Source organism: Eumetopias jubatus, unplaced genomic scaffold, assembly GCF_037043125.1.
Source record: "Eumetopias jubatus isolate StellerSeaLion01/CBP00866 unplaced genomic scaffold, mEumJub1_p1.0 scaffold_14, whole genome shotgun sequence".
Taxonomy (NCBI): domain Eukaryota; kingdom Metazoa; phylum Chordata; class Mammalia; order Carnivora; family Otariidae; genus Eumetopias; species Eumetopias jubatus.
The window spans coordinates 79334666-79357554 of NW_028274820.1; the positions used below are offsets into that span (position 1 = coordinate 79334666).

The 22889-nt window shown below is 39.2% G+C and overlaps 1 protein-coding gene across 1 annotated transcript in view; it reads left to right on the forward strand.

The window, feature by feature from the left end:
• Positions 1–22515, forward strand: part of CPED1 (cadherin like and PC-esterase domain containing 1) — a 267619-nt gene extending 245104 nt beyond the window's left edge. Inside the window, exons 18-22 of the mRNA XM_028104949.2 lie at positions 3513–3733; positions 3989–4090; positions 4520–4607; positions 8497–8643; positions 22294–22515. Coding sequence (XP_027960750.2) covers positions 3513–3733; positions 3989–4090; positions 4520–4607; positions 8497–8643; positions 22294–22515 — 780 coding nt within the window. The remainder of the gene's footprint in view (positions 1–3512; positions 3734–3988; positions 4091–4519; positions 4608–8496; positions 8644–22293) is intronic.
• The last annotated feature ends 374 nt before the right edge of the window (positions 22516–22889 follow it).

Here is a 22889-nt window from a genome sequence, read left to right on the forward strand (position 1 = left end):
CACTCTATTTCCTGATGTTACTTTTAAATTGTGTATGTGCACTTAAAAGAACTAATCTTTTGAAGTTAGAAATCTTTTAGTTAAGAATATCCATCAGCCTCTTACAAAAACTGCTCCCCTACAGAACAGGCCATCTTAAAATCACAACTGCATTTTCATTTTAGTTACAATGTATCATCTCTCTCTTTCATGAATAGAAAGGCATCGGGAGAAAACAATTCTTTAGGAAATATTCTTCTCAGAGTCCTGTCTGCTAGACTTGAAAAATGCTACCTCGTTATTTGCAATTTAGCACTCATCTTGCACATGTTGGTAGATGAGGCTTCCTTCTCCCATCCCTGCAGGTCTTGTTGGTCACTAGTCAGGGATGGAGAGGCGAGAGGTGGTTCTGAGAGTGTCGGTTTGCTCAGGGTGGAATCTCTCTTCTGGTTCTCCATCCAGAGCTCCAGTTTCACCAGCAGCCCTGTGAGTCCTGCTGGGGATCTGCAGCAGGGTTCGTAGGGCAAGCGCTGTGACTGAGACATTCCCCATCTTCTCTGGCGTTTCTTCTAAACAAGTTAATGAATTTAAAGTGCCTAGCAATGCACTGCAAGGCCCACTGGATGCCTTCACAAACACTACACTTCGCTGTGTCTTCATGCTAGCTCACACTGGGAGCTTACCGTGCGCCAGGAACAAGACAGGTATGAACATCTCCCTGACGTTCTCTAAGGTGGTGCTGTTATATTCCCCCATTTTACACATAAGAGAAGGAAGCTTTGGGGCAGTCATAATTTATCTAAGATTGTCTAGGTAATAAATTACTGTACCTAAGAATTCTGACATGTAATTCTTTTTGCCTCTGACATTTTCTGTGGGCTGCATCTTTGTATCACCCCACAGAAAAGAACAAATATCTCAAAATGTTTTTCTCTCAGTAACATGCAGCTACTTTGATTTTCCTAAACCCCTGGATCTCTCCCTGCAGACCACAATACAGACCCCCCCAGTGATCTTACTGGCTGCCAGGAGATACCCTAGAAGGGATTGCATCTCCACACCGTAATGAAAAGAACCTGTCGGAAAACCTGTAGTGACACTTTAGTTTAAGAGCTGATCTTAAAGGTCTTTTACCGGTGTTAAGAGCTGAAATGTGTTCCCACCCAGCCAAATTCAGACACTGAGGTCCTAACTCCCAACACCTCAGAATGTGACTGTGTTTGCAGGTAGAGCCTTTAAAAGAGGTAATGAGGGTGAAATCAGGTCTTATGGGCGGGCTCTAATCCAGTGTGACTGGGCTCTAATCCAGTGTGACTGGTGTCCTCACAAGAACAGGAGATTAGGACACAGAGGCACACAGAGGAAAGACCATGTGAACACACAGAGGGAAGTTGACCATCGACAGGACAAGGAGAAAGGCCCTCAGAAGAGTTCAACCATGCAAATACCTTGATCGTGGACTTCTGGCCTCCAGAATCATGAGAAAATTAATTTCTGTTGGATAAGCCACCCAGTGTGTGGTACTTTGTCATGGCAGCCCCAGCAAACTAGTACAGATGGAGCTGGGTAATTACTAGTATCTGAAATTAAGAGCTTTCCAGATGATTTAAATTTCACTTTTAAAAATCAGAAATCTAGACCAGAAAAACAAATCGTTATACAGGCTACATCCAGTGAGAAGAATTTCAAGTGATTTCACAAATTATTTTATCATACTGGAATTTTATTGCCCCAAATGGAACTTGACTGAGAGGATCAGTGACTGGGGCCTTGACATCTTAAATTTTTCAGTTTAGCTTGACGACGCTTTGGGTGTTTGATCTGAGGGCAAATCGGAGATGCTTGGGGATTTCTTCACACAGCTAATAGACTACATTTACGATGGAAGAATGAAATTTGCAGATTCTCACTCACTTTGCTGTGTATGGACAAATGCAGTAGTCCTGAGAAATGACAGCAATGACTGCTGTTAAAATCAGAGAAAAATATGTGCATGACTAACAGAAAGAGAAATCGCAACACAGAGAGAGAAAACTGAAGAATGAAATAAACCTGTCCAAAGACATTAAAAAGGATTGTCTCTAACAAAAGTCCCTTTGATTTTCAATTCAATAAATATTTTTAAAGTGTATGCATGGTAGTATGGGGAAAATTAGAATTTAGAAATTAACCCTGACTCTGACCTCAAATATTTCTAGATGTGATATGAGAAAAAAGACACAGACACAAATAGCCATAATGTCATGTAGTCTTTGATAAAATCTGTAATGGAAATTAAAAATGTAATGAAATCACAGAGGATAGAGAAGGTCATTGGACAAGCTGGGGCATTGGACAAGACCCACTGGGAGAGACGGTTGTTTCTTTGGGGTCTGGAGGTTGTGTAGCGTTTACACAGGTGGGGTTGTAGAGGGAAGAGCTTGCTAGGCAGGCGGGTTAGCACAAGGGGAAACAGATGTTGCAGGAGAGTGCAAATCATGTTCAGCGAAAAAGTAGGAATCTGACCTGCTTACACAAGGGGAAGCATTGAGAAGACGGGACCATTGACCCTGCACTTGGAGTCAAAGGGCCTAGGTTTGAGTCCTGCATTCCCCATTTACTAGATTTATGACCTCAATCTCCTTGAGCTTCAAATTCCTTGTCTGTGAAATGGAAATAATGACTCAAACCTCACCATTATGATTAAAATGGGGTGCCCCGTGTGAAATCTCCACCTAGCAGAGTCTGATATGCAATAAAATTTCTGCAAATGTTGGCTGAACCTAAGTCACGTGGGCTTGATTCTATAGAAAATGGACAGCCAGTAAGGTTTTTGAGCATGAAAGTGAGAGGACCAGAAGTAGGCATTGGGAAATTTCTCACAGTAGTGCTGTGCATATAGCCTGACTTCGAGGGCAGCCATTCCCACAGCTCTGGGGTGATAGGAGCCTGAAGCAGAGCTGCTTCACGGCGCGGGGGGGGGGGGGGGGGGGTATGGAGGAGGGGGTAAGTACGAGTCTTCCAGGGCCAATGGGGCTGGGGTTCGCTCCCTGGGACATAGCTGTTCAGAGACTCAGGCTCCAGTTCTGTGGCTCTTTTCTCAAACAGTGGTGTGACTTCTACTGAGCTGTCTAACCTCAGTGGAGTCCCAGTTTTCATATCTATGAAATGAAGAGGTTGGAAAAATCTCTAAGTATTCTTATAGCACTAAAATATCTCATGACTATTTGAATCCATAAAATCTGTTAAGCTCGTTAGATAGGAAAGCAAAGTGCCTAAGGGAAGTGGAGAAACAAGAGAGCAGAAAGCAAGAAGCTTTAAACATGAGTGAGCAAGTCAGAGGCTGATAGCATTGTGAGGAATATGGAGGAGAGGAAAATGAACAGGTTTGGGGGAGGATATGATGAATGTCATTTCTAACAGCTGAAAGGGCTTTCCTTCAAGGAATTAGCCTTGTGCCTTTAGGAGTATTCAACAAATTACTTACTTTGTATTGTCTCTCACACCATGTAAACATCGGATTTGAAAGCAAATATTTTTTCTTTACTTCATAGATTCTTTTCATCGGAGATTCAACCAACAGAGGAATAATGTACTATCTGATTGAAAGACTAAATGAAACCCTGCAGGAATGGCAGAAGGTGCACGGCATGAAATTCTATCACAACATCAACGGTGGGAAGACTTTGATCAGTTATTCCTACTATCCTCAGTTCTGGATAAGCCCTTCCTTGAGACCAACGTTTGAGAAAGCACTCGAACATCTCTTGCAAAGGTACAGTGGAACTATTATGGATGGCGTAATGCCACAATGGACTGACATTTTACTGGGGGCCATAATTGCTCCCTGTACATCAAATGTGCTGAAAAGCTTAAATCCCAAGTAATATGGATGAAAACAAGTTGGAAACGACAAGGAGGTCCGGTGATCAGATGCTAGCTATGGTTCAGTGAAATGTGAGGCACTGCTGAGAAAATGTTGAGCATCTGTTTCAAGGCAACATGTGTTGTTTTCCTTTCTGGATTTCAGATCCCGTCCCCTGGAGAACACGGGCCGGACGGTATTGGTCGTCGGTGGTGTTCAGTGGCTCAATTCTAATCACCTACAAATTATTCACAAGGTTTTGAAGAGGTAAGTTTCTGCAACAAGAATTGTCATTAGTATTCGAAGTGAAAAAGAAAAGTCACCTTTGAGGTGACTCAATTTTATCAAGATTTTATGGAAAGAGCAGCTTGTAATTTAGAACTACATACTTGAAGTCCAGTTTAAAATGTTTCAAAATACTTTTTGTATCCAATCACAAGAGAACTCTTCGGTATCCACATTTATATTTACTACAGGTAAAAAACACACCCACTGACACATAAAACTCTGTCTACAAAAAAAAAAAAAAAAAGAAAAACCAAAACCCTAAAATATACCAAATCTATAAAATGAGAATTTAGTCTTATATGCCAATTATCACATCCTAAAAGAATTCCATTGTATTTGTTTATGTAAGCACAAACACCAAGAAATGTAATCAAAGTTTATGACCTCAGAATTCTGATTATTTCTCAGGGAAAATTTACTCAATATCCTTGTGATCATCAAAACTTTGGGAATTGGATTTCATCTCCCAGTGGATGGATTGCATTTCTTGACACAGGTAGGCCCATTTCCTCCAGGCTGCATGAACTTTATGGTTCCTATAAGGATCTTTGCTGATGTCTGAAAAAGGACCTACAAGGCACTATATAAGATTTAGCCACGTTCATAAAAATCAAAGGAGATAATGTACTTAAGGATTAGGATTTCAAATCAGTTATACTTACTTATTCCTGGAAATAAGGCGACCATATCCCATTAACATGTTGTGAATAATGCCTTGAGCTATAAGAAAAGAAAGGGGATGCCATGCTATGAAAAAATAAAGAACTGAGGCCTGGATGAGAAAGATTAATCTTTAAGTATCCCCTTACCCCACTAACATTTCATACACCTTTAAAGACTCATGCTGAAACCACTAATGAACTTGTTGGTATCAATGAGTACTTTGGGAAAGCGTGGCTTTTTTGAAGATGATTTCTGACTGATTGCTTTAAAAAAAAAAAGTCTTTGAAGTAGTATCATTAGTTTTCCCTTTGCTTGGATATTCAGGAATGGGAGGAGTTAGAGGCCTCCGACCAGTTCTTACAGAAAAGAGGAAAGTGGTCTCAGCACTGAATAGAAGTCTCAGAAAAGAAAAGAAAGGCAGCTGCTCTTGTTCGAGTAAGGAGAGTTCACGGGCCACAGGGACTGTGTGTGCTTGCTCCAGGGAGCCCCGGGGGAGACTGGAAGCTGTCCATTTACTGTATAAATCGAGTGAGATTTCCGTGTGTGTGTGTGTGTGTGTGTGTGTGTGTGTGTGTGTGTGTGTGTGTGTGTGTTATGTTGAGCCCTCTTAGCTTTCCCCGGAACAGATGACACGATCCCCTCGCCTTCTCAAAACTTTGCCCGCCTCGGTGCCAGATCGCTGATGCAAAATCAGGAGAAGTGGTAGAATGTGGCCTAAGTCAAGTCTCCAAATTCAGCCTCTTAGGGGGAGTGTGGGGAGGGGAAGGTCACTTAAGACGAGTTGAGGTATTTAGCATCTGGGGCAGCTGAAGGGTTGGAGGCTGTTGGGGATTAAACGAGAGCTCTTTTGATAATGGTTTTGAGTTGAATCTCCTTGACTGTTATTTAAAGTCTACAGTCAAGGTTACAGTTCCTTCTGGAGGACTCTGCTTTGAACCCCCACTTTACCCCTTGCAGGAACTGGAGTACTTGTGACCCTTACTTATATTTAGGTTCCAAACTCAAAATCAATTCATGTCAGCAGATAGCAAACATTTCTACAACACTTTTATGCGCCAGATCCTGTGTTGAATAGTATGCCTCCCACCGTGGCTTTAATGATCCTCATCAGTCTTCTCAAATGGAATGAAGACAAAAGGAGGGGAGAGTTGGAGGGGAAAGAATAGAACATGCCAGGCTCTCAGTCACATCCAGATCTTTGAAGTCACTGTTCCCTCTTCGTGGAGCCCGCTCGCCCACCACCTCTTCACCTGAACAACTTCCAGTTACCCTTCCAGTGTTAGTTTACCACTAGGCAGACTTAATTGACACACTAGACTCCATTGGCTGCTCCTGCCAGGAGCTCCTATAATAGGGCCATGGGTCTTTGTTTATGTCTCTCAACAGATACAATCCTTGGTTGTCTGTCTCCCCTGCTAGGCTAATTTCTGTGAGAGCAAGGACTGGGGAGCGAGGGCTGCATTGCTCACTCTGGTACCCCGAATGCAATACACAACTCTCAGCACATAGTAGAATCTCAAAAAATATCTCACACAAGAATGAGTGAGTGATACTTCATATGATTTGGCTCCTCCCAGATCACCTCTTCAAGACTGAGGCATTCATTTACCTGGGCCACTGGGAGTGTGGCCCAGTAAGGACTCCCACCTGACTCTAGCCAGGAATTGCCTTTTGCTGCCCAGGCCTGACTTGCCAGTGTAGGAGTACCAAGATTTAGCCCCCTTTCCCTAATTTGAGCCATCTTGGAGGGACCAGGCCAGCTCTAGAACTCCCGGGGGATCCACAAAAGCCTCTCTTAGAACTACATCACTTCCTTAGGGGTGTTGATCCCCAAAACACTCTCCCGTCAGCCTCCTGCAGGCAAATTCCCATCTCAGGAATCTGCTTTCCAGAGAACCAACCTTCCTCTAGAAAACTCTCATTAGAAACTGCTTACTGTAAAGTTCCATATACCTTTCATAGCTAGACATATTAAAGTTGAGAAAATACTTGTAACTGGACAAGAAGTCTACAAACAATATTGAACATCATTGTTCACATGATGGCATAAACCAAATTCACATATGTTCCTTTCCCCTAGATTTCTTCTTTAGGAATTTTTCTATTCACTACTTTCATTTGGCGGGGAACACTCTTCTTGAAGATAGGTATGCTAACACAGTGGAGAAAACAGAAAATTAGATATATTTGTACTGCTTCTTTTACCTTGCAGTTGGATCAACAAAAGCAAGTGATTTTCTTTTTCTTTTTTTTTTAAAGATTTTATTTATTTATTTGACACACACACAGAGAGAGAAGAGAGCACAAGCAGGGAGACTAGAGGGAGAGGGGGAAGCAGGCTCCCCATTGAGCAAGGAGCCTGATGTGGGACTCAATCCCAGGACCCTGGGATCATGACCTGAGCCGAAGGCAGACACTTAACCAACTGAGCCACCCAAGCGCCCCCATGATATGCTTTTTCAGCTGAAAAATGAGAAGCATTTTTATCCTTTAGAAAAGGCAAGAGCGGGTCCCTTCCTCTGTCAGTTTAGGTTCTCCAAGAAACCGACAGCAGACAGAATTAGCAGAGGAAGGGGGTTTATTAGGGAGAATGTCTGGAAAGGATAAAGGGAAGGGTGCTGAGGAGGCAGGAAGAGTTTCAGGCCCCAGCACCTAATGCATATCACTCAATCTTGCACCAAATATTTTTGGAGTGCCTACTATATATTGGGCACTACTGGGCACTGTGGTTGGCTGTAATTGTCTGATGAAGGATGGATGAGGTAGGAAGTCTCAGACTACAGGTCAGTCTGGGAAAGTCTGAGAAAGTACTAGTCAAGTTGATGAGAAATCCCAGAGCTAGAGTAGTTAGTGGAGGGGTCCCTCCTATCAACAGTGGACCTGAATTAGACTTTCTGCCAAGCACCATCATTGCTTTGGACATGGTTGGGGAGGGAGGGAAGAATATGATCCTGAGAAGCAGCAGCTGGAGCTTTCACTCACTTCTGCTGTTCCCTGAACAGCTCCTTCTCTGTTGCCTTCTCTGTTGCCCCACCGCCATCCAACAGGCAAACCTCACGCTGCTCTGGAACTCCTTCCTGAAGCCTCACTGTCTAGCTGTCCCCCTGCCCCACTGAGCTATTCCCTCTTCCCTACTAGCCCTGAGGCTAGGATATTTACATCCAATAAAGGTCTTAGTAAATGTTTATAAATCTGTTTCTCCTATTACAATGCAATGTCTTAGGAGCAGGGGCCATGATTTATTTATCCTTGTATTATCCCTTAGCACAGAGCTAAGCACAGAACAGATACTAATTAATATTCAAATGACTAAATGATTAAGAATCTAAATAGATGGAGATAGCCTTTGTGATGTTCAAAATTTGACTTTTAAAGTGAGAATTTTAAATATTTCAATGAACCTTTGTGGAAAATAAACCTAATTACTTTTCACAGAAGGAAAAGTTCCAAACTGTGTATCATTCCAGATATTTATGTGTTGCCATTTTATATATACATAAATGTTTGTACTTATATTTTGAGTAAAAAACTGACAACACATCTTTGTTTAAGAAATGCGTGTGAAATTATTTTTCTTGCAGTGGGACCAATCTGTAAAAACGATGATATTCACATGATTTCTATCTGAGTTATTAAATCATAAAACAATTCTCTTAATAAAAATTCTCATTCTAATTGAATTTAAATAAAAAAAATTCCCATTCTTCTCCGTTGCAATACAGAGTGAAGTTCAGAACTTATGGAAAGAAAATGTGATTATTCTGGATGCTGCAAAAACATATGGCTATGAAGTGGTTGACACATTTACTATAACAATGGGGCGATACAAGGAGTTTTTGCAGGGGACATGTGGATGCCATTTTCATGAGGTATTTATGCTGGCTCTTTATTTATTGTAGCTTTTGATTTTTTAAATTTCTCATTATATCTTTAATTTCATTGTCAGTGTTATTTTGTTTTAAAAAACTATGTCAGGAGGCGATCAAATGAGGTATTCAACGTCACTCAGCCAAAACATGTAGCAATCACAACTGGAGGCTCTAAAAAATAAGAAGTTAAAAAAGAATTAGTTTTTATGTAGACACTTAAAAACTAGGATCACCGGTCAAAAGGATGGAAACCTGGAGAACACTTGCCTTATCTAATAGACTCTGAACCCTTCCCTCAGAAATTGTGGCCAAAGAAGGTAGCAAGTCTTTGGTGGAGCTTGAAAATCAAGACAATTTAAGGTGCTAAACTCATGAATGACCTTCCTCCATGGTTTATCCAATGCATTAAACAGGTGGATCTGTGTTTTGAGTAGCCCCCAACACCCCGTGGTGAAAATGATTTTATCTGTAGTCAGTAATATAATAGGCTAAGCTGATAAGGTGATAGCAGAAAATAATTTTATCCTTCCCCCAGCCACCTTAAAGCTGATCTATAGCCACAGTGTCTCATACCAATACCAATTCTAATGCTCCGCAAACCCCAAAGGACACATGTCCACCTCTCAAAGTTGGTCTCTTGAAGGCCCCTCCACTTGGCTTGAAGCAAGGGTGAAGCCACTCTCTATGAGGGAGGAACACCACCAAGCCTTTGGACAACATCTCAAATTGAAATTCTCTCTCTTCCTTCATCTTCATTCTCTTCTTTTAATGAGACAAAGGTTTGCAAGCTGGATTTTATCCACACTTTTTCAAGTTTTGCATACATTGTGCAGACATTTCTTTGATATATGAGGTTACTTGGCTCCTGTTGTTTGCTCTAGATCTCAGAAAATTCTGCTGAAACTGCAATGGACAATGTCTCATTTGATCATTCTGTCAGATATGGGTTCACTCCTTCTTTCTCAAATGTACCTCTCCCCCTTGTAAACCAGAAGGCAGTCATTGGGTTAAGTAGGGAAATGACAACTAAAGGATTCTTGGATCCTGTTTTTCAGCCCTAAAATGATGGTCAGAATCCATTTTGGTCCTCAGGTTTTTCTGGCTACCCAAAAGTTATTGACACTGTATTGGTTCTTCTAAATACTCTATGTTATGTTTTTTATATGTAATTGTGTATGACAAATGCATCTGCATCTCAGGGAAGTGAGAGCCCGCACCCACCGTGGACAGCAGGGCATTTTCAGTTTTGATCTAGTAACTTGAAGCTTGGCCGTGCTGTTGCAGAGAGCTTCTACACTGTAGGAGACTGTGTGTCTATTTCTTTCTTTCACAAAAAAATAGAACACCCTTTGAGTTCCTATCCGATTTGCAAAAAGTCAAGACTTAGGAACACAAGAGCAGGTAGCCTGGAAGAAGAAGAAATAATCTTGCCACTGAGCCATCCCAGTACCAGAGTTGGCTGCGAAAACTGGTCGGAGGTTGCCAAAACCCACATAAAATGGGGACTTTGAAAGACAACATACAGATCGGGTTTTTGCCTCTTTTAGAAAAGGTTTGTTTATTTACTTTTTTTATATAATGTGTCTTCAATTAGTATTTTTGGGGAGGGTATCTGTTTTTCTTTTTCATCTTTAGTCCCTCTGGAAGCCTAAAAAGGAGAAGTCTTCCAAAGGATTTCCAGCATGGCTCCAATTAAAAACAGAAGATACCCTTCCCACACAATTGCATTACATGTATCTCCTGCCGCAGCATTAACCAGTGACACCAATGGTCATGGAATTTGAGAACTACAACAAAGACTCTTTGAACCACCAGAACTAGAATATCGGCTTCTAAAGATTACTAATAAAATTATCTTTAATTTGCATAACAATGATTTAAGATGTCACTTACTTGACTTTTTAATTATGTGCAATGATCATATACAAATTGCTTTTTAAGCCCTATTTCTAACGTGTGTTGACTTGGCAAGCTACCTAGGTATCGTCCAAATTATCTCAGTTGATTCTGGAGCAGTGTTATCCATGTTGAAGTTTTCTTGTTTGAGCTAAAATACTTCTGAGAGCATTTGCCTTTCCAGTTACACCACAGAATGATAAGATCATCTTTCTCAACTGGCTCTCTTCATCACAAAGTCTCTGACCCGTTCGTCACTTAAGCATATTGTTACTTAAGTCTTGAACAATATGCACTATTTGTACCTCAGGAAGTTTCTAGTGCTGACACTGATGTTTTATTATCTTTCCAAACTCTCACCCAACATCTTAAATCACTGTGAGCTTACTATAAAAAATCAAGAAAACCTAAAGGCCCTCGCAAAAGATGATTTGATGATTAATGTAGCAAGCCAGGGAAAAGTAGGTTATTGATCTCATGCAAAACATATTAAAGGGCAGAAATTTGTTAATAATAACCATTTTTTGCCTCTATGCTCATCTTCTGAGCTGGCAAAGCGATTTGTCATACAGTAATAGCAAGAATTGAAATCAGCTGTGTGAGAACCATAAGAATTTGAGGTTGGGAGCTTTGTATCTTCTGGTGTTCAATCAAACCATTCCCACAATCGCTTCACACATACCTGAGAAGGATTGCCATAATCATTACAGTAAGATCTTGATGTGTCCTCTTTGATTTGTGGTGGGAATTCTATCATAGACATAACAAACCTGCTTCAATGGGCTGGTGTCGCCATAGGTAAGATGAGAGGTCTTGGGGGCACCTCTTTCATCTGTCAAGGCACCGAGAGAGAGAATATGTTGCCACCATGAATCTATAAACAATTTCCCAACTGGTGTGCATCAGTTTTGACTATAATGTTCCTGCTGATTAGAAAAGCAGGTGTTTCTCTTCATGGGCAGAAATGGAATTTTGTTTTCCTAATGTTTATGCAGGACAACAAACAGGATCCAGGTAGCTTTTGCCCAAGAGTGGTTTTGGATAGTGCCTTTAGTTATGTGGCAAACATCTACTATGAGCAAGCCAAAACCTGGGAAGGATACAAAAATATTATCGGCCCAGACCTGGCTGCAGGAGGGGCAAATCCACAGCTGTTTCGTGACTATTAATTAGTCTAATCAGCTGTATAAACCTTACATGAGATCTCTGTTTTCTGGCAGGTGTACAGCTTTTGACTCAGTCCAAAGGAAAAAAAAATCCCTCTGGCATTACTACCCAGCTCTAATAACACCAAGTTTCCTTTGATTCTGGCACCACGGAAAGAAGAAAGGATTTTCAATTCCTTGTCAGAGATGATTTCCCATTATTGTTAGATCTTCATCTTATACTCTTTATTATTTAATTTTAATTATGTAAACAAAAGCTTAGCTGACCTAGAAAAGTTTTCCTTCTATGTGATGGGCTTGAAGTTTTTCCCTTTCTCCTTCAAACTTTAAAAGTTTGTCATAAACACAATGAAGAAAAAAGCCTTTAAATTCACCTATCTAAAACACTGAGGTAATGACTTTCAGAGAAAAAGGAACTGATCCAAATATAGATAGCTTAGATAGCAGATCCCAGAATTTATCAGCATGGCTATTTTTAATAAATTAGTAATGGCAATTTAATTCAACAAAGATTTGAGTGTCTATATGAGCGCTGTACTAACTACTGTAAAAGGAGCTAGGAAAACATTTTTTCAGGTTCCCTTGAGTATCTCAAACTCAACATATCCCCAGCATGCAATTCTGTATATTGTAGAACATCAGTTAAAATCAGGGCCTGGGAAAGTGTGGGCTAGGGCCAGATCATGGTAAGAGCTTAGACTTCATCCTATAGGTCGTGGAGAGCCAATGAAAGATTTGATAGAGAAGTGAAATGGTGACATCTTTGCCTCAGATAGGTAAGTCTGATAACATTAAGGGGGGGAGATGGGAAAAGGGCTGAGTTTGGGAGAGAAGTCAGGAGACATTTTCAGAAGTCAGGTGAGAGATGATAAAAGCTTGCCCAAACCAGGACAGAGACTGCAAGTATAAGGGAGAAGGAGGCAAATACAAGCCCTATTTTTAAAAGTAAAATCTGTAGATCTTATCTGAAGCATGGGGGTGTCGAAAGAATCAAAGACGACTCCTAACTTGGGTGATGTATTAGAGCTGAACCAGCAATTGAGTCAGAGAATGGCTGAGAAGGTACCGGCTCAGGGAAAAGATGATTCCGTTTTGAACATGTTGTGTTTGAGATGCCTGTAGGACATCCAGGTGGAGATATATCTCATAGGCGGTTGGCTCTACAAGTCTGAAGCTCGGAGGAGCAGGGTGCGGCTAGAGATAAAAGGTTGGAAGTCATCAGAAAACAGGCAACAGTTGCAACAATGAAAGTAGATCATCCAGAGAAAGTGAGTAGAGTAAGAGGAGCTGAGGAAGGAACTCTTGGAGACATCAATATTTAAGCAAAGTTCGCAGAAATAGGAGCATTTGAATTTAGAGAATAAACTGATAGAGGAAAACTCTAGTAGAGTGTGGTTATCATATAAATTTCAGTAACAATACTGGGGGCATGAATTAAACTACAATAGATTGAAGAGGTATAAGAAATGAGAAAAGGAGGTTGGTAAAGCCTTCCAACAAGTGAAAATAAGAATAAAGGAAAGATACTGGATTTAGAAAAGAAAGTGGTCTAGGAGCAGCTTATAGGAGGAACTACTTTTTGTGTTTATGGGCAGAAAGGGAATAATCAATACTAAGGGATACATAAGGAAAACAGGAGGGCATAAGAGGAAGGTCCTTGATCATGTGGAGGAGGATCAGGTCAAGGACACTGTAAATAGTTGGTAGGGTGCTGGTAAATGAATGAGGTTGGCTGCAGGTTTCTTCTTCCCTAGCATTTACTTGCCCTAGACTTCTGCAATATTTTCATCTTGGAAGCTTCACTTTCAATTACTCGAATTCACGTTCCGACCAGGATGTTTCTGTGGTTCCAATCCAATGTTGTCATTTAAAATGTCTCAATGGCCTTATCACTAAAGAGGAGTCACAGGAACTTTCACTGCCTACCATTCTTAAACCGCTTCCAGGGGAAAGTGATCCTAGACAGTTTTTTCTGTGCAAAAAATAATTAACGCTCAGTCCACTGTCTGCAAGAATTCTAGCTTTTTCTGCCAGATGATCAGATTACAAATCAGTGCCTGCTGAGAATGAATTCATGAGCCCCAGGGAAGCCCAGCCTTTTCTGAGATGGTTTGGTACAAGATCCTGTTCCAAAGGGAGCATCTTTTGTTGAATGGTGGTAACACCAACTATATCAGGCTCTCTATCTTAAGAAGGATAATTAAATGAAAGATGAGCAGAGTGTCAGTCACTCCATGCTAACTAGTATGATGACCCCAAGAGGCAGCTGTACACACCAGCCTCTGCAGTACCAATGCCTAGGATGTCAGTATGCCTAAGGAAGAGATGTCAATCCATAAGTATCTCATGTTTTTTGCAATAAACCCTCATTTCAGGGGGTTTACTACCAAGGTTAAAGAGTCAAGCTAGGATGGACTATTTACTGTCTTGATTAGCATTCCCTACTTCATGTTTTGATGTTCTAGCCTAGTGAAAACAGGATCTGTGGTTTGGGAAATTCTGTATACTCCTCTACTGTAAAGATTCTCAAATAATATTAGTATTTTAAATGATCCAAAAAGCCCTTATGGCAAAGAAACTATTTAGCTTCGTTTGACCCAGTTTTTCCCAAACGTTTTTTGACCACAGAACCACTTTCCTTTTTTTAATAACAACTATTAACACCTCACTAAACACACTTTGGAAAAACTATCATAGAGGATAAGGTCAAAAATCATGCAGGGAGTACAGATTAAATGTGGCAGAATGACCACAAGCATTTATCTTCTCTTCCACTTGAAACTCCACCAAAAGACGTTAAAGACATGAAGCTATTCACCACCGCTCCCCACTAAAAAAAAAAAAAAAAAAAGAATAAGAAATAACTCATAACAGACAAGAACTCCGAATTCATTCTAAGAAGTTTAACTTAGCCTACAAAGGAAATTACAATGTAAAATGAGAGAGGGGAGAATCACCAATTAAGAGGTGAAGCACACTTGCCCACAGATCGTCCCAATGGCCCAGGCCTGAAGGAGGTAGGTGTGGAAGAAGGCAGGCTGAGACACACGTCAGAAAGTCTGTATGCAAAATTGGTGGACCCCTCACCCCACCACATGCAGCCTACGTCCATGTATACGATGTCTTTAAAAATTGAACATCAGAGATGGACTCAGACAGGTACAGAAAAGAACAAATTAATCTAGAGGCTGACATCAGAAAAATGAAAGAGAAAGTTGGCACCTGAAGGGCGGAGCCCCTAAACTTCTCTCCAGACCCTCTGGAATACCAGCAGACCAGCAGACGGGCATGCACCACCTCAGACAAGCGGCTAGACGGCTCTTCTGACAAGAATTGAGTGGCCCAGTGGAGGCGCTCCTTTCAAAGGCCCCAGTAGTGCTGATCGAATTCCTACAGTGAAGCCAGCAGATGGAATGTCACTCCACACAAATTCTTTCTAAGTGACATTTTAGTGTCATACGCTTAAATAAAACTAAGTTCCAGAGAAATAGATGGAAACAGATACCTGTGAATGAAGGTCAAAATAGATTCCAAGACCCAAAATGTACATGGAAATAGATCAGTGTGGGAACTTAGCTTGTAAGCCACTGGACTAATGAAGGTCATTCAAATAATATCAAGAATTCAGTGACATGAATATCCAGCCACTTTGAAAACGGAGTTTAAAAATGTGACTGAGTCTCTGGAGAGGAGTACAAGATAGAACCACAATTTCACTGGAAATGGTAAACTATAGCTCCTTATAATCAATCTCCCCACCTCAGAGCAGAATTTGTTCCCAGAGCTGGAAACTGAGGTCTGTCTACGGGGCAAGAGTTAAAAAGACTCAGCTGTCAGAGTAAGAAGGCTTGGAGATTTGGAGGTAGGGGAAGAGACCAAGACATTGCAAATCTGGAAACACCAAAAGCAAAAAACAATTCCTCATTCCTAAAGAAAATTTTAGTCTTGCCTTCTAATCCTCAGCATCTTTGACCCATTCAGAAGTTGGACTCCCTTCAATCAAAACATAGCTTATTTCATGTGGCCATGATTAAATATTGGGGTGGGGGATAGATGAAAAAAAATCATTATTATCTGTAAAAATTGCATAATTTCCTGAAATGGAACTGTGAATTATAAGGACGGGCTTCTAGCTGTTGTTTGTTGCTTTATTTTTATTCCATTTCTGTGAATTCTTGGGCTACTTTTTCAGCTGGTTATAAATTTGGTGACTGGATCTTGGATTGAATGTCATGTCTGCAGAATGACTATACCAAATAAAAAGTACTTCAATCATATACATTTATCTTAAAAGACCACACTAGCACATTTTGGTCAATGTCAGGTTTTCCAACCTTGGAAAGAAAGCCGTTACCCTCATTCCTCTTCCAATCCCATCCATGTCTGTGAAACACGTTTATAATCAGAACATCCCCCTTAATCCAGTCTAGAGAGATTTTGGAACACTTGCACCACTGAAAATTGTTTTCTATTTTGTTCTGTGGATCTGGAACCACATCAGAAGTTCCTTGGGTGTTATTCAGGTTAAGATCAGTTTTAGGAAAGGTATTTGCTTCTAATATGCCTGACACTTTTCCAATGCACCAAGCTTTCCCTTTTTGTACTGACTTTTTTGCAAGTTCAAAGTTATTTTAGATGCAGCAATTAACTGACATGGTAATATACTCATTCTGATTAATATTTATGTGAAACCAATTTTGAGTGTTAAAGTTATATGCATTTAAAAGTAAAAGTTGCAATGGGAGTTTTATTGTGTAATTTATAACAGTTTTTCATTCGTTTGGCTAGTCCTACAATAGCCAGAGGACAAAGACAGTCAAGTTGAATCGTAGCCATTTGTATGCCTTCTATAATGCCTGTGTGTCCAAGTCTTTAATTACATGGAGATGTGGAAAGATCTACAGTCATAAACTGGGAGGTCTCTTAGCATATAAGAAACCTATAAAAAGGTAAAAGTTACTTCTTCATACCTAAGCACAGAATTTTAATTCTTGTTGCACTGACTCACAGAAAAATGTGATTATCTACATATTCTGTTATCATGACAGCACTTGATTCCAGCACCAAAATTACTCCTTTCTAAGTTTCTATAATTAATATATTAATACTATGTTATTGTTCTGAAACACCGTAATCTTTACTTGAAAGTCTATTCCTACATGTAACTTAATCTAAATGTGAACACTGCCATGAGAAAAATAATTTTTATTACACTTGTGATTAGAGAATGATGTTGATCTAACCATGTTATCACACTTCATGAAGACCAATTATCCTTCACTCTTGTTTCCTAATTTTAAGTATAATTTGACAGGTAAACGCATAAAAAGAAAATAAACAGCAACACACACACAAAGCTAAAGACAGTGTTACTTTGGATTATTTTCCAGTGTCAAAAGATTTGTCATTGAACATTTGTGTGTGGAGTAATGTAAACAGTTGCCAAATCACATTATGTATGTATCATTTAATTGTATGGAATAGTTTCTTATCCCTCTGGATAGAAATGTCTCTTTCTCAGAGTTTGAGTCATATGCACCCAAATTTAAGGAAGCATTTGACAGCATCAAACAGTTAGAATTTGTCTCTGTTTGAGATGATCACCATGCAGAAACATCTAGAGTCTTGTCTTCAGTTAAAGGTCTATGTTTTCTAATAGCTCACTTTTGTTGTTTACTATTATTTTTTCCAATAGCTCACTTTTGTTGTTTACCATTATTATTACTACTATGCCCCAGAGGTAACCTAACATTTGTCTTGCTAACATCGCTTTCAAAGCCACATTCCACTTGACACTTTAGTTGGATTTTAATAATCCCAAATGGTCCTCTGATTTTTGGAAAGGACCCAAATGGGCACATTTCCACACAAGAGATCAAAGGAAAGAAGCAATTAGCTCTTTATTGTACAGGTATCAAACATCTTTCATTTGCATAACATTTCCAAGCCTAAAAATTGTAACTAAGTCCTTTTCCTTCACTTTAGAGCCTCTAAGAGTAGGTAAAATAAAGTAATATTTTGAAACTTGGAGATAGCAGCTTGGCAGCAATGCCGGATACTGAATTTAACAAATAAGTTCAAAGAAATAATAGCTCTGTGAGCAGATGATCATGCCCACCATAAATTAACACTAAGTAATTTATGAAGGAACTATTCATTACACGGAAACAACATGGTGCCTGACCTTGGGGAGTTAGTCTCAGACAATGTCTTTGAAGTCATTTCATTCTTGTTCTTACTTCAAGTATCTTAGACATGTGTCTTTATATAGCCCCCTTGAGGGTAGAGACCATGTCTGAATTACTCCATGTGTTTCCTGGCAGAGAACTCTGAAGATTGAAAGTTGGATATTATGTAGAAAAAAATAAATCATTAAGTCATCAATAACTCATTTTAATTTTATAAGATATGGCATCATTTTTTTCTCTTCTGCTGCTTTTCTATTGTAAAAAGATTACATGAACTCTTGCTAGCTGTAAAAATGTAAAAATAAGTATATACAATAAAAACAAAAAAATTCCTGCCTTTAGGGGTGCCTGCATGGCTTGGTCAGTGGAGCGGGCAACTCTTGATCTCAGAGTCCTGGGTTCAAGCCCCACATTGGGTGTAGAGATTATTAAAAATAAAATCTTAAAAAAAATTCCTTGGGTGCCTGGGTGGCTCAGTCAGGGAAGCGTCTGGCTCTTGATTTCTGCTCAGGTCATGATCTCAGGGTTGTGACATCGAGCCTTTCGTTGGGCTCTGTGCTGGGTGTGGAGCCTGTTTAAGATTCTCGCTCTCCCTCTCCTTCTGCTCCTCCCCACCCTCACACACATGTGTGCTTGCTCACTCACTCACTCTCTTAAAAAAAAAAAAAAGAAAGAGAGAGAGAGAGAAAATTTCTGCCTTTTTATCATATGTACCCATTAATTCTCACTCCCTTCCCCATTGGAGATTCTATTAGCAGTTTGATACATAGCTCCATTTTAAACATACACTCTTGATTTTATTTCCAAGTAATTAAAACCCTTAGGCTGTCGACATTTATGATCACTAGAGTCATATAACACTGGGCTTTATTTAGAACTACCTTATTGCTCCATAAACATTTTTAGGGAAGAGTAGCAGTTCATGAAATGCACTTTAATGTAGTACAAACATTCCTATTTTTTCTATCACAGTATTGAATTCTGCTTGTACTTGGCTTATGCAACCAACAAATTGGGTCTATGGTAGGCTGATGGTAGACTCAATTAATATCACTGAGTGAACATCTGGTATTGAAAAATCCTGCACCATCACTGTTTTTTTTTTCCCCCTTCCCAAATGGTCTTGATTATTTTCTTACATTGATTCTTCAAGATGTATTTTAGGATTTCTTTGTCATGTCCCCCCAAATCCTGTTGTGATTACAGTTGGAATAGCATTTTAATTAACCTGGGAGGATTTGACACGGTATGTCTTTCCATTTGTTAATGTTTTCCTTTTATTAAACTTTGTGTTTTCTTCACCTGCATAATTGCTTAACTGAATGAAATTGTTTTCACATTGTAATGGGATCCTTTCTCTAATATATTTCTTATTAATTATTGATAGACTATAGAAATGCTATATAATTTGTGAATATTAACTTTATAATATCTCATTATTTTTCAGTAACTTCCTTTGGGTTTTCAAGGTAAACAATCATATAGTTATAAATAATTCTTGGGCAATTTCCTATAACAAAATGTTTCATAACACTAAAGCTTGTATTCCTGAAATAAATTACATGTGCTGGTGGTACAGCACATAATACTGCTGGATTTTTTTTAAAGGCTCCCAGATTCCATTGACAATAGCATTTGGGAGGACTTTTAACATCTCTATTTTGACAAATCAAAATTGAAGTAATTCTTTCTCTGTAGGTTTGTCACCTTTCAGGAGTCAGTATCAGGGTAAAACTGGCCTCACCAAGGAATTAAGACACTTAGCTAGCATCTTTGATTATTTCCTGAAAAATAGGTTTCAAAGGAAACTAACTGAATTAAGTGTTGTTGGGCCAAGCCCTGGGATAGATGTGTAGGAATCAATCTTCAGTAGCATACGCCAGCACTAGCATTATGAGAGGCATTAGGCTGGCCCTCAGAAGCTGGCAGAGACCCCATCATCCCATCTTCCTTTCTCAGAGACCACCTGAGTGGTTTAAAAATAGAAATACATTATCAACCTTCCCATGTGATTTGGCAAAATACTGACACGACTCTTGAATAGAAGCTATAAGCTTCAGCAAATACAATGGAAATATATATTTTTGTATTATCTCTTTTATAAATCCATTCAAGATTGCTATAAGCATCTACACTAGCGTTATCCAACATTTGTAATGCAACATTAGATGCAACACAAAACATTGAAATAATTTTTAAAGAACTATATAACCTTTTGCAATGGGATGTATTTTTATCTATTTTGCATTTAATTAGCATGCAGATCATCTGGCAATTGCAAAAACCAGACCTTAAGATAAAATTATATAAATAAAAGTAAACTTATTTTGGCTTCAGCATACTGGAATAATATTTTTTCAGGGTTGAAAGTAATATTTATGCTTAAGTGTTTCCTTAAATAAACTTCCTTAAAAATTTTCACTAATCTGGCTATCATTGAATACACACCTCCTCCAAAATGGACAGAACCTTCAGGAAAACACTGGTGCACCTCTCAGCCTATCATATTTAAAGTTGTAGGATAACCAAACAGGGGTGGAAGGAGCTGCACATGACAGCAACTTACAACCTTGGGACCGGGAATATTAATCAGTGGTTAACTGCAAACTTAGCTCTGATTTACCATCCGCAAGGATTCCTTACCCCAACCCACTGATTTCACTGGTCTTCTTAAGAGTCACTTCATCTGAGGGCCTGATCATAAAAAACTAAACATCCCATAGCTACAGGAAAACAATTCATTTCTTTGGGGTTAGCAGGGTATAATTGGTTTCAAAATGCATTGCTATTACATTTTTTCTTCAAAATGGGAATAGCTTCAACATTTTTATGATTATAAAGGAATGCACATTTGTTGTATTCAAATAAAAAAGGCAAGGCCAGAAGTTACAAAGATGTTTTAAATCACCGATAATTCCTCTACCCAAAGATCACTACTGTTACCATTTTGGTTTAGGTCTTTACAGAATTTCTACTCAAATAAATCTTCTAAAAGTGTTCACGCTCACTTGCACATAATAACTAAAAATACTTATCTTCAAAATAAATAGCTTGTGTTCGTTTAAATATTCTGTATTTTTTTAGCCGTTTTCATTGTATTCTCTTATATGGAATAAAAAAATGTGGCTCTAAAGCAATATACAGCACTTAACGGAGTTTTAAGAATCCATGTGAGCTAGTGTTGCCTTCATTAGTCATCAATAATATATAGTTTATGTGTCCATATTGACCGAAAATAATGTCTTGCAATTGCATCAAAAATTAATAATTAATAAATTGAATTAATGATTTGTTATTCATTTGTGAAGACACCTCAGACGGCTTTGCCAGTATTTTCTCTCCTCCCCACTTCCCAACCCTCCCCACAATCTCTGTTTTGATCCCTTCCTGATTCCCTCTGACTGTTGGTATTAACAATCTGAGTTACATTAACCCAGTGATTAAAACTGACAGTTATACTACCTCTGAAATTAATAATGCACTGTATGTTAATTAATTGAATTTAAATAAAAGTATAGAATAGCCCCAGGACAACTTTTTGTAAACTGTACAAATGGACTATAAATATGGCCTGTTTATTTGTATGTATGTGTATGTGTCGATATTCATAAAATATCTGTGAATGGAATCACAAAGAAACTAGTAATACATGTTGCTTCTGGGGAGTCAACTGAGTGACTGGAGGTGGGGAGGCAGAGCTGGGGAGGAAATTTGTGTTACATATCCTTTTATGCTTTATAAATGCTTTCTAATTCTGCCTATTCAAAAAAGTTTAAGATAAAATATATGTACAAACATATATAAAGTTATTAGCTTAATAGGGCCTGGTCTGCTTCTACAGATTCCTTACTAACTTACTAAGTGCCCAGAAAAAGGAAACCATGAATTTTAAGTGTCAGCTTATGGCTGTGCAATAGAGAAGTATTTTTCTTTTCTCTGCAAATAGTTTTAATTTCCATTCTATAAAAGGGTGCCATGGCAGGTTTAGAGCACCATGTTTGAATCAGTGACCCACCAAAGGCACCTCAGCGTCTTTTCTATATGGTGGCATCCAGCCTAAGTACACACACACACACACACACACACACACACACACACACACACCAGTGTGGTAGAGATACCACCTGAAATTATTCCTCATTTGCATTGGATTCAACTGCCCTGAGGTAAGTAAAATGGCAGAAATTCTAATTCCAACTTTAGTTTTTTGGTGTTTTGTTTTGTTTTGTTGTTTTTTGAAAGAGCAGTTTCTCTGGCTCTTGGTTATGTAGATCATATTTATGCCCTTTAGGCAATATCCGCATGATAAAGATGCTGTTCAAGTTTGTGAGTTGATTATCCTACTCGATGCAGGGCTTGAATATCCTTGATTTTGACTATGTTTTGCTCTTTATTTGCAGGTAGTGAAATCAAAGCTATCCAAAGAATATCCCTTTATTAAAATGAAACAATCAGGAAATCATATTGTGGGGAAATATTTCAGCAATCAAAGCAAACTACAACGACGACGACAAGACTCTGTAACAAAGTTTCAATCACCGTATCATGTCAGAGGTCCAATTAATCAGGTTTGCTCTGAAATCCTTCTCAGCAGGATGTGTACGAGTAAAAGAACTGTGTAGACTCCCTGCAGGAGGACTGGACTTGGAACTGGAGGCAAGCCACTCACTCACCTGGACAGCAGTCTAAGAACCAAATCCTGTACATCACGTGTATTTGGATTGACCGCACACTCATGCAACCTGGCACACACACATACGCACCAATGCACACGTGGCTAAAAAACGTAATAATAACACTTGTTTCCTACAGCTTCATAAGTCCAAGGTGTGCACTTGAAAATCATTTGTTTTCAAGGGGAAAGCTAGAGCTAGAAAAAGGTTACGTGGAGTACAATGGTAAATGAGAACCACTGTGGGCTAGGTATTGCATTGTGATAATAAGGAGAAATATAGACACTTGAATTATGTGGACAAAAAGGGTAAAGCTCTTGAGT